General features: G+C 36.7%; 2 protein-coding genes across 2 annotated transcripts; one reads left to right on the top strand and one right to left on the bottom strand.

The window, feature by feature from the left end:
* The first annotated feature begins 234 nt into the window (after window positions 1-234).
* On the top strand, window positions 235-4,046 carry LOC147864886 (DNA-3-methyladenine glycosylase (MAG)). The gene is made up of 7 exons (XM_087319067.1): window positions 235-461; window positions 842-1,038; window positions 1,316-1,387; window positions 1,498-1,621; window positions 1,711-1,781; window positions 2,701-2,758; window positions 3,626-4,046. The coding sequence occupies exons 1-7, from the start codon at window positions 239-241 to the stop codon at window positions 3,793-3,795; spliced, it is 915 nt and encodes a 304-aa protein (XP_087175193.1). The 5' UTR covers window positions 235-238; the 3' UTR covers window positions 3,796-4,046.
* Window positions 4,047-6,007: 1,961 nt separating this feature from the next.
* On the bottom strand, window positions 6,008-10,224 carry LOC147864885 (protein EARLY-RESPONSIVE TO DEHYDRATION 7, chloroplastic-like). The gene is made up of 4 exons (XM_087319066.1): window positions 9,229-10,224; window positions 6,897-7,063; window positions 6,707-6,791; window positions 6,008-6,565 (listed from the first exon to the last, which is right to left on the bottom strand). The coding sequence occupies exons 1-4, from the start codon at window positions 10,185-10,187 to the stop codon at window positions 6,355-6,357; spliced, it is 1,422 nt and encodes a 473-aa protein (XP_087175192.1). The 5' UTR covers window positions 10,188-10,224; the 3' UTR covers window positions 6,008-6,354.
* Between the last annotated feature and the right edge of the window lie 1,506 nt (window positions 10,225-11,730).

Here is an 11,730-nt window from a genome sequence, read left to right as displayed (position 1 = left end):
CACTCACTTAGCCCTGAGTTGTGACCATCAATAGCACGCAATCCTGAATGGGCAAGGAAACATCACACATGTAATTAGAGTCGATGTGACAACACATGTTCTGCTTCTATCTCGATGGGCCACAATTTGTTGTCCGGTTTCACACTTGGAGAGACGGACATGAGAGGATGGACCGCCCAAACAAACGCCCAAAACCAGAAAAACCAGAAAAATCCCCCCACACAAACGGAAGGATCTCATGGACTGGCAAACTTCATTTGCTCTCGCGAAATCCTCCCGTCGGGCCGCTCTGCGCACCTGCAGACTCCGCCATAGCCAGCACCTCCCTCAAGTCTCCCAACTCCGAGAAAGAGAAAACGACGAGGCGCATGGAACTCACGGAAATAGTGATGAATCCTCAGCAGACAAGATGATGATGAAGAAGAAGAAAGCGGCCAACAGCAAAATCCGTCATGCAAAAGGTAAGTCAAAATCTGTGAATACTAGTGTTTGATTGGTTTACATAGAGCTAACTATCTAGTTGTATATATATATATATATTCTTATGTCTCGCTCTTAGAGTGCTTTAGAGAGTGTATGTATTAGAACATGCAACAAAATATGAATCCTTTTTGGACATGTATATGTATTGTATGTACAAATTTCCCCATAAAACATGCCAGACACATGTATGCATATTACAGCATGTGCATAAACCTTCTTGTAGGATGGTTGGCATCAGGTCAGGGAATTGGTTGGGTCGGGAGGTGACAAATTTCCACACCAACCTTAATATGTCTACTTCCATAAGTAGGTTGATGCTGCATTTCAATAACGATGGTGGTAAAACGTTTGTTGATAGGGATTTTTCCGGCTCCACGAAGAGGTCTAAATAAGACCACTATTGGAAGGGAGATCCCTACTCCTGCAACTTTTGTCTGTGGAAAGCTTCCTGCACTCTTAAGTGCAGATTTTTTTCAGTGTGATGCATTGGAACTTGCTCCCAAGCTTCTTGGGAAGCTTCTTCGGAGAGACGACGTGGTTTTGCAGATAACAGAGGTGGGGTTTTTGGGAAAAAAATGGCAAAACTACCTCTTAACTTTCTGGATATTTACTAGAGTACCCCAAGGTTTTCAAAAGTTAGCAGAATACCCATACGTAGTTGTGTACTACAGAGAGGTGGTGTTCTGATAGTTTTTGGAAACTTAAGGGCACTATTCTGAGCTGAAACCTTAGGGATATTTTAGTAAATTTCCTTTTTCACCTTCATTCAAAGAGGCAGTCATTTATAGCTTATATAACATATGAATATATGAATATGATTTCTTAATTCTAGGTGGAAGCTTATCGACCCAATGACTCTGCATGCCATGGACGATTTGGCATTACTTCACGAACTGCTCCAGTGGTCAGTATTGATCCATTCTGTAATGCTTCTCTCTAGCATATGGTCAGAGGCAATATGCTGATACATGCAAAAATATTGTAACTTGGGATTTACCAATTCTTGGACGTTAGTTTGGACCGGGTGGTCATGCATATGTTTACCTCTGCTATGGGCTGCACATTATGTTAAATATTGTTGCAGACCTCGAGGGTGTTGGGGCAGCTGTGTTAATTCGGTCTTGTGCACCTGTTGCAGGTTTTTCTTTTCTTGTAATTTATTCTGGCATTTTGTTTTCTTTGTTCATCCACTCCACTGAACAGTATGTAATGCAATGCTTTATGTAGGAATTGAGACCATCCAATCTCGAAGAGGTATGATGTCAGTGAAACCAGAGTTGCTTAATGGTCCAGGGAAGGTACTAGCTCTTGCATTTGGTTAAACTTTAAACTTCTATATGATAACAGAGACAAGTTGGAATGTCCAATTGTTTAGCTCATAGCTGTATTAGGGCATGAATATGTAGTGAACTCACTAGAGTTTGAGATATGTGGAGGATTTCTACAAGTCTGACTATCTTATACTTATCATATTCACGAAGAAAAAAGTGGAATGGTAATGGGAGATAGATGACAGATCTAGGCATTCATCTGAATACTGCTCCATTTTTTTGCATTTCTCAGTGCACATAGTTTGAGTTTTGAGTCAACACTAATCAAACAAGAAGTTTGGATTGTTAAAGCTTCTTGTGCAGATATTGTGACATCATGTTTTGCACAAAATGAGTTGTCTTTAATATGAAATTCTTGAAGATGCAGCCTGCATCATAGTATCGGCACATGACCTTATAGAGGTCCCTCATCCTGCAAGTATCTCCCAGGGGGATACATATCCAAGTTCAGATTATGAGTCCTTGGTTATTAATTGTTTCTTGGGATTTTTCTTCATAAAGTTGAGATTATTTGGATTTGTAGTTTGCACTGATGATTGTTAGCCCAGAAAATGACCTAGTGTTAATATCCAATGAATATAAAGATGTAAATGTATAATAATGTAAATATAGTAGTTATGATCTGAAGGGTCACATGAAGATTATGATATGAACAGATGTAACTGTTGAATTTCTGTTTTTGAAATCTATATAAGTATGTAAATATAAGAGGTTCTTATTGGTATTCATTGTGTTTTGTGTATAATGTGTTTAAGTGATTAAGTAAAGTAATTAAATGAGTAGTTAAGTTTCTGACGACATCAATGAGTAAATGGATTTATCTTTAATATTACGATTGACCTAAAACAAATGCAATAGAGTCATTGAAGTTACTCTAATTGTGCAGATTGGTCAGGCACTTGGTTTGACAACAGAGTGGTCCAACCATCCTTTATATATGCCAGGTTTGAATTTCCAATCAGAATATACATGTACTCCATATCGTAGACTCTCCTATCATAAGAAATATCTTCAAATGGTTAGTTTGTGAGCCACATCCCATACGTTCATATATAATACTGAGTCATATTTGCAATTCTGTTTTGCTCCAAGTATAATGTGATTTCAACATTTTCTTATTATAGAAATATTATTGGTTTTCTGATTATAGAAATATTATCGTTATGAGATCTTAATTGTTGGATTATACAATTTAGAAATGGGGAGTTTAAATAGATTGATTGTCAAATTTTGAACCATTCATTAATAATTTTAACAATATACTTCATTTTTTGCGTACGTGCATGTGTATATGTGCGTACATATGTATTTAACTCAAATTTCTCTTACTTAGTTCGAGACTTCTTCATTGTTTGGGTCCTTAAGTCGGGCATTGAGTTGAACTTCTATTCACACTTATATTTGTCTAGTTTTATGCTTTTATTAAACTTGGATTATCTCTCTCCTCTCTCTTCACTCATTGATATTTCACTAATTTTAGATATTTTATTCATGAGCTCTACTAGTGCTATGAAAACACAGATCTCAACTGTTCTATTGTCTATTGGAAATTGGAAATGTTGTACCTTGTTACATAGTAGCAGGTGGTGGACCAACCAATATTGTAAAAGATAGTGCAAAGTATGGACATATTATTTCCCTCATGTGAGATGGTCCACTGAAATTGCTATAGATACATGTTTACTTCCTTTTTCAGATGAATCACTTACAAATCATGAACTTGTACTTGACTGTCTAACCATGCAAATTCTTCGGAAATATTTGACATTTTCATGCTTAATGATGTTAATGTATTAAGAGTGGTTCCATAGGCGGGCTGGAGGTTCTGGATGGCCAAAGAGCTGACAACATTCTAATCGGACCCAGAGTTGGAATAGATTATGCAAATCCAGAAGATGTTGCAGCACAATGGCGATTTGCGATATCTGGAACTCCTTGGATAAGTGCACCAAAGAACACGTTGAGCTCAGCTCCTGTTTAATACTTTCTAAAAGTTTGAACAAATCTCATACTTTGATGGAGAAGAACACCATTAAGAGATATTGGAGGCATTACACTATAGGAGATCCCATTATATACTTTTCAGTCTTTTTGTATAGATATAATATTTTGTTAACCATCCTTCATTACTCACATTATAACTATACATATGCAACGGCAAACAATTTATGCATGAGTTATAATCATATTTATGTGCTTATTGTTTAAGCATTTGTAAAATAATGTTCTTTCCTTTTTTCTTCATTATCAAAGTGTTGTTTCCAGTTTTCATTTTTAGACCAAGTATTATTGTTCAATGAATGTTCTTGATGATTGGCATTAGGGTCTATTGTGATGCATATTGACTTTATCTCTAGGATATATATAACCACAGATAAATCTTGGATTGCTGGTAATGTATTGATCATTAATGGATGTTTAAGAACACCTTATTGATCATTAATGGATGAGATATATGGGCTTTTGAAGAATATTAGCATTAACAAGGAACAACACCTTGCACATTAGTAATAAAAATATAAAAGAGAGCAAAGGAAAGTCAATTGACTTCATTTATAAATAACGTTCTTTTGCTTTTCATAGTAGTTTTGAAGAGTAATGTCTTGAATCATAAGCCACTCGTGTATGGTTCATGTTGAGAATCAAGCTCAACTTGTGTGAACATGTGCTTATGAAGAAAAGGACGATGTGTTAAAAAGTGTGTGAAAACACTTTATTGTAGTCCGTGTAGTTGTCGAGTGTTAATGTAGTCAAAGAATATTAGATATTCTTATGACAAAATCGTGTTCAAGTGGATATCTTGGTTAGATTCCACCAACACATTTAATATGGCAGTCTCTTGAGGACTTGTATATAAAACCCCCTTTGCCCATTCTGTTTTGTCGATGATCTTTAGATAATTAATATAGCTCTCTTAAGTGCATAAACTGTCATCCCCCTACTGTGTGTTTTCTTATTTTTCTGGTTATTCTCTGTAATTCCTTCTCTTGCTTATACATTCACTCTCTCTCTCTCACACACACTACGCTTCTAAATACTAAACTCTACTAGAGTTAGATTCTTTACGGTTCACGACTAATAGCTTAATTATATATTAGCCAAACAAATGATATGCTATAAGCAATATAGTTAGCTTTCTTAAAGACTTGGATCAAGATTACAACTTGTGGGTTTCATAAGCAATTGGCAATGGTTCAGTTTGGAATCTCAAACTCATTTAAAAAAATTGAAAACCAAATCAAACTACAAAACGTATAGAACTGAAAATTTTAACCCATAAATCCTTTATAAATGAATTGTATTTCAAATGAAATTGTTTAAACCATTTAGATAATAATTTGCATAAAATTAAAATTGAAAATCATCAACCTTTGAAGTGTGGCAATAAGCCATTCTAGATTTTAAACTAATTCCCATCATAATTATCCGATTACAATGGCAACCTTTCATCCATAACCTTTCAATGTGTGAGTCTATCATAAAACAATGACAGAATCTCACATTGAAAAATAGTGTATTGCTAGTTCTCTATATGTTAATGCCATTAAATGTACAAGACTCTGGTGACATTAAAATTCCACAAATGAGAAGTTGCATTTCCTACACCACCATACCACACCTCATTGCATGTGGGTACATGTCCTATAAAACTATCCCCATCTTTGATGTCATATATGCAATGTTTTTAATCTTAAGATATTATATCACTGTAGCTTCCATCATTTTCAGGCTGGATTTGAGCTTCAGTGCTGTGAAGGTATTTCCCAAGATTTAGATAGCACACTAGGAAATGAAGACTGCTAAGTATTTGTATTCAGAAAAATGGTTACTGATGATTTGGTTAGCTTATTAAGGCTATAGACCAATGATATGGTTTCTTGGAGCATTATACAACGTGCTACACTTCCATGAAAAGCTAACCTGGGAAAAAATGACATTTCTATTTCAATCATGAACACATCGTCTTGTGGATCATTGCAGCTTGATAATCTATGTCTTTCAAAAAAATTCAAGGTGGAGGTGATTCATGGAATATCTATTGGTTAATTCATTTCTTTCCATACATGTCTATGATTAATATATGCCATAGAGCATAAAGGGATGTCAATGATAAGAGTCCTGCTATATAATTGCATTTCGGGACACTGATAATCTTCCCATTGCACTTGGTCCACAATATCCCCACTCGAATCAAGTCTAATTTGGATAATTCTTTTAGCTCACCTCTTACTGATGACACATGCACTGCAACAATCTGCAAAACCATACAATTCCATCTGGATGTATATGTACTTTACCCACAACATGCTGCTTCTTAACTGTACAAACACGATCTATTTCTCTCACCAACTCACTTCAATAGTCTTAGTCAAAAAAGTCTCAACCATACCAATTGCAAAACCACTTTATTTTGAACATGTGGTAAAAGCTCTGAGCTGTATTATGCACACAGGATTAATCCTCTGTCAAGAGAAGATTATTCCAAAGTTCATTTGACATTTGATATCATACTGTACCATCGATCCCTAGAATAAAACACTTATTTCGAGTTTTGGGTTGAAGGATCCTTTGTATCTTTATTGCCATTTTCTCTGGTCTTTTTCTCGTTACCCGCAACCTTCACAGCAGCTTTCATAAGAGTGCTTGGATATAACACTTTTCGTAGTTTTGAAATTGACCACGCCGTGGTCAAGAATCCTCCAGCAGTGCTCAATCCCTCCTGTGTCAACTGCCCTGCCTCATTTCCATACCTTCAAACCATAAAAACATAAAACATGAGGGAATAGTTCACATATAGAAAACACTTGTGAACCATTCAATAGCATTTGTAACCTAAGAATTTCCTTGCATAGAAACTAACAGGGGTCCCAGAGATTGATTTAAGTTGTTACCTTTGTGAAACTAATCCGGTGGTAGCAACAGATGTCGTGGTTAATACATTCTTTCCCGCTATCTCTAAAGCATCAAATATTTTCCCTGCAAAGAATTCATCTCTAGTTTAGAAGCTTCATGCCAACAACAGTTGGAAAGACAAAGTGAAATAAAAAAAGGGTTAAAAGAGAGCAAAAGAAGAGTTCTTACCAAAACTATCCAATGAAGCTATTGCAATCTGACCAGGAAGAAGATTGAAAAGCTTCTGTCCAACCTTTGATGTGACAAGTGGTCTTGCTATGAATGCTGCAGCTTTCAAAAATCCAGAGAGTACACCAGCAGAAACTTGCTCACACATTGCTGATATCTTTTTTGCCCTGAAATAGATGGATACCTCAGAGCAAAGAAATCAAAGACAAAAAGCCATGTGGTGGCTCCCCTTGAAACAGTTCATGATATTGCATGGCTAAGCCAAGACAATGTCACACATCAAATAGGATCATGCTACTCACAATCATTGTTTTTTCAAAACCATAGTTGTATTATCAGAATATACCAACTAATAACATTGAATTTTTTTTTGGGTCAAAACATTGCAAAAAATCCAATAGAATCCTGCTATTATTCCCATCACAATTGTAGTGTTGTGTGAACTATACCCAATTATTAACATTGATATTAGTGCTTGGGTCAAGCCATAGTTACAAATTCAATTTTATTAAGGTATTTTCCATCATAACTGTGTTTCAAAATCGTGGCATCATAATATTGTGAATTGTACAACTGTTAAAAAATTCAATTGTATGATTATATTCTCCATAGTAATCCTTTACTTTCTGACAATAGTAAAGGAATATAATTAAGTTGGAATTTCTGATAGATTGCTTGAAGCCCTACCCCTCCACTGTGTTTTTGTGTTGATGAGTGATTAGTTAATCGTTCATTAAATAACTTTTAGCGGCAATTATGACTCAACTGCCTGAGTGAAAAGCCGCCATCTGTGAACTAATCTAGTGATTTAATTACATAAGTGGTACTCTAGAGCACCTTCATTTCTTGCTTGGCACTAACCAATGTTGTAAAATACATAGCATAAAATACGCGTACAATACGTATTCTAAGTATTCTAACTTTTTAAAAAAAATACTTAGAATACGTATTTTATAGATAAAAGTACGTTAAATACGTTAAATACTTAGAATACGTGTAGAATACTTGTAAAATATGTTAGCATTTCCAAAATTGGTCATCGACAACAATGACAAATCCTTCAGGAGGATGGAATGTCATAACATATGTTAGCATTTCCAAAATTGGTCATCGACAACAATGACAAATCCTTCAGGAGGATGGAATGTCATGACCAAAAGTTTCATGGGAAACATTCCAAGCTGTCCCTAGGGGTGGGTATGAACACACAACTGTAATATTGTGTGGCCAAGGGGGTGAACAACTGTAATGTTGTGTGACCAAAAGTTTTATGGGAAACAAATCTGTAATGGAATGGAAGTACAGATAGGGTGATGAACACATTATCTCCTCTCCATCATCCTTGTTTATATAAAACCCATGTAAAACGATCCCCAAGGAGGAGAGGAATATAAGTAAGTTAGCATTTCTAACGTATTGTTGAAGCTCTTACTCTCTGTTGTCCCTTACTGTTAATTATGTGATCACCTAATCATTAATTAAATAAGTTTCATCGATAATTACAGGCTAGCTTCATAAGTGGTTATAAAGTGCCTTCCATCTTTGCCCAGTGCTAGCCCCGCTAGCAGTCTGAGTATAACAGTTATCGGTCTACCACAATCTTCCCAAGAGGAAGTACTGTTGCCCCAAAATGTGGTCCCTATGGTCAGCCAAAGGGGACTCCTGTGATTGGCATCTACAATCACAACCCACAATAACATACCAATTGGTTCTAGTCAGTATTGTGGCCTTCTTCACCACAATTATGCTCTTTCCAATGAACACATTTAGGATCTAACATATACAGTTGTGCCGTTAACAAATCCATCAAACACCATTCTCAATCAACTTTATGCTGATATTATCAAGGGGAAAATACCAAAATACCCATTTGTTACACATATGACCAGAAATGAACCGCTCAAAAACCACGCTCAAGTTCATGCCAGCATTATTTAGGGGAAAACATTAAAATAAATATAACTTCAACACAAATTGACAGGAATACCCCATACATTTTTAATGTTCCACATACTTCTATTTTTTTCATTACCAAATTATCCCTACTTTATTTCTGACGAACAACACTCATAATCGGATTATTATGAACAGTATTATGAGCTCTATACCAACCCTTACAATCAGGTTACTATGAGCAGTATTCTGATGGTTACATTATGACAATAATACAGTTCATTATATAAACAGCATATTGTGAGGGTTAATTAAAAACCTTAGACTTAATACCACTCATCATAATTCTATATATTAATTAATGTTAATTCTTTTTCATTTGATCGACATTTTAAATTGAAAACAGCAAGCAATTTTTCAATGAGCAAAATAAACCAACCTTTTCATTCTTTCCATTGTGGCTGGGCTAACTTGGGTTGGAGAATCTTTGGCCTTCACCCTTCCTTTCATATAGAGATTTCCTTTCTCTAGCTGTGCAACAGTTGCATCACTACACCAAAATATGCCCCTGATAACATGGCCAGCACCAGAAGCAATAGCCCTAGCTATACCAGAGCTGTAATCCTCAACATTGGGAGCTAACAATGTCCAATACTCGGCTGACCCATCTTCCAACGGGTACCCACGAAACCCTAAAGATAGCTTTTCACCTAAATCTTGCTCTTTTCTCTCTCTTCCTTTCTCCTCTCCTTCTTCTCCGTTGCTTTCCACAGAAATCTCACCATTGCCCAGAGTAACTTGTGGGGCGCTGAAATGGCTATATTGAATAAGCATGTCGTCCAAGAGGACCAAAGAGGCGGTATCAGAGCTAGGCCTGAAAGTAATACCATAGTGCAGAACCTCCTCCGATAAGTCATTTCTGAATTCCTCTAAATTAGATACCTTACCTGATATCCTATTTCCAGATTCCTCCTCTGAAGAAGATGTTCTGCACGCCGCTTCAACCTCAGGTGGGACTAATATAGAGAAAAAGTAATGCAAAGGATCTAGTTTAACTGAAGATTGGTCTTTCGTTAGAGGCCATTGGAGGTCTTTCCCCACTCGGGCAAAGACTGCGATCCCATTGCCACCCTGGGTTAGGCGAACAAGAGAGAAATCGCCCGTGGAGAGAAGGAGACTGTTGTCTCTATCGATGAGATGAGCTATGGCGTCGGGAATGTTTACAAGGATGGTCTCTGATGCTTCAACAGGGGAGAGAAGAGGAGCTTTGGATAGATCTTCCGCTATGGCATCTACCGAGACAGGATCGGGGTACTGTAGAAGAGATCGAGGATCGAGAGTGGTGGGAAGCTGAGGTCCAGAAGGGGTGAGAGAAGGGTATGTGAGTGGAGGATCCATGGAAGGAAGGAAGCTAGAAAAAACAGTCACGCAAAGAAGGAGGAGAAAGAGCCCAAAAAAAAAAGAAGGAATCTGATTCTGAGATGGAGAAGTAAAACCCTAATTCTGAGATGGAGAAGGAAACCCTAACCCTAATTCTGAGATGTGGCAGGAAGAGAAATGTCGGGAGGAGCGGTGACACAGAGAGAGAGAGAGAGAGAGAGAGAGAGAGAGAGAGCGGCAGAATCAGAGAAACAGAGAGACGATGACGTGGCAAAACCCGCATTGGGCTCTTATTCCACGTGGCAGGATTTTAGAAATTTATTTATTTAAATTACATTTATTTATATTTATGTGTCTTTGGTCGGACGGCAAAATCAATAACATGCATTCATACATACATTGACACATACATACATACATACATACATACATACATACACACATATACATTCATACATACATACATACATACATACATACATACATACATACACACATATACATTCATACATACATTCATACATACATACATGACACATACATACACACACACATATACATAGATTGACGGATGCGTGATATTCGACAATACAAAATGACCCCAGGAATATTACATTGAACCATTCGTTTTTATTATATTTACTTAATAAAAATGATTTAATTTACTACAAAAAGAATTAATTCACTAAAATATTAATTAATTCACTACTCATGAACTAATTTACTAAAAGTATTAATTAATTAATTAAAGTTCCTAATTCCAGCCAAAATTAGGGTTTTAGGAATTAAAATATTAATTAACCCACTAATAATGAATTAAATTACTAAAACATTAATTAATTTCAGACAAATTTAGGGTTTTAGCAAAACCGTAGGTTTGGAGGCCGAGAACAATATGTAGGTGTCACTCAGAGGATGAGGGGGAGGCGAGGATGCAGGCTGAGAAGAAGAAATATGGTCAAAATTAGGGTTTCGACTGGAATTAGGGTTTTTGCCCGAAACCCTAATTTTTAGGCAGAGAACAAGATGCAAGGGGAGGCGAGGGTGTAAGCATCACGGACAAGATGCAGGGTGCGGCCTCTTCGCTGATTGTTCTGTGTTGCTCGCTTACAGTAGCTAGCATTAAAAAAAGCGATTTCTTTTTCATAAAAAAGTTAAAAAAAGAAAAAAACGAATACTGTTGCCCGTTATCTATATTTGTGTTCGCATTCGTATGCATTCGTTGGGGAGGCCCCACGAATGTGAATATGTCAATCAATGCATAGATACATACACACATATTGATGTGTCTATTAGCTACCAAATCATAAATAGGGCTAGCGATGGAATCATGGCCACGGACAATGCAGGTAACTCAATTGATAGAGCGTCCGATCTGCATCGTCCCATTTGGAAAAAAAAATATGCGATAAAAAAAGTTGTCAGAGGTCATCCAAATTTGATCCTTGGTCGGCCAACCCTGTTAGTAGTCGCCCAACTGCCTATTGTGATCGCCCAACCTACCTATTGTGGTCGCCCAACCTTCCTATTGTGGTCACCCAACCTACCTAATGTGGTCGCC

Source organism: Azolla caroliniana, unplaced genomic scaffold (assembly GCF_043228905.1).
Source record: "Azolla caroliniana isolate FFs.n. ecotype wild unplaced genomic scaffold, voAzoCaro1.0.p SCAF_4, whole genome shotgun sequence".
NCBI lineage: Eukaryota > Viridiplantae > Streptophyta > Polypodiopsida > Salviniales > Salviniaceae > Azolla > Azolla caroliniana.
Note: the sequence above shows the minus strand (reverse complement) of the source record. Positions and strands in the feature narration are given on the sequence as shown.

Bases quoted from the DNA above. Each gene is read 5' to 3' on its own strand.
- LOC147864886 (XM_087319067.1), top strand. From the start codon at position 239: ATGGACTGGCAAACTTCATTTGCTCTCGCGAAATCCTCCCGTCGGGCC. The intron at 1,622-1,710 runs GTTTTTCTTTTC...TGCTTTATGTAG, and splicing joins GTCTTGTGCACCTGTTGCAG to GAATTGAGACCATCCAATCT. The intron at 1,782-2,700 runs GTACTAGCTCTT...CTAATTGTGCAG, and splicing joins TGCTTAATGGTCCAGGGAAG to ATTGGTCAGGCACTTGGTTT.
- LOC147864885 (XM_087319066.1), bottom strand. From the start codon at position 10,187: ATGGATCCTCCACTCACATACCCTTCTCTCACCCCTTCTGGACCTCAG. The intron at 7,064-9,228 runs GTTGGTTTATTT...CATCTATTTCAG, and splicing joins ACAATGGAAAGAATGAAAAG to GGCAAAAAAGATATCAGCAA. The intron at 6,792-6,896 runs GTAAGAACTCTT...AATTCTTTGCAG, and splicing joins AGCTTCATTGGATAGTTTTG to GGAAAATATTTGATGCTTTA.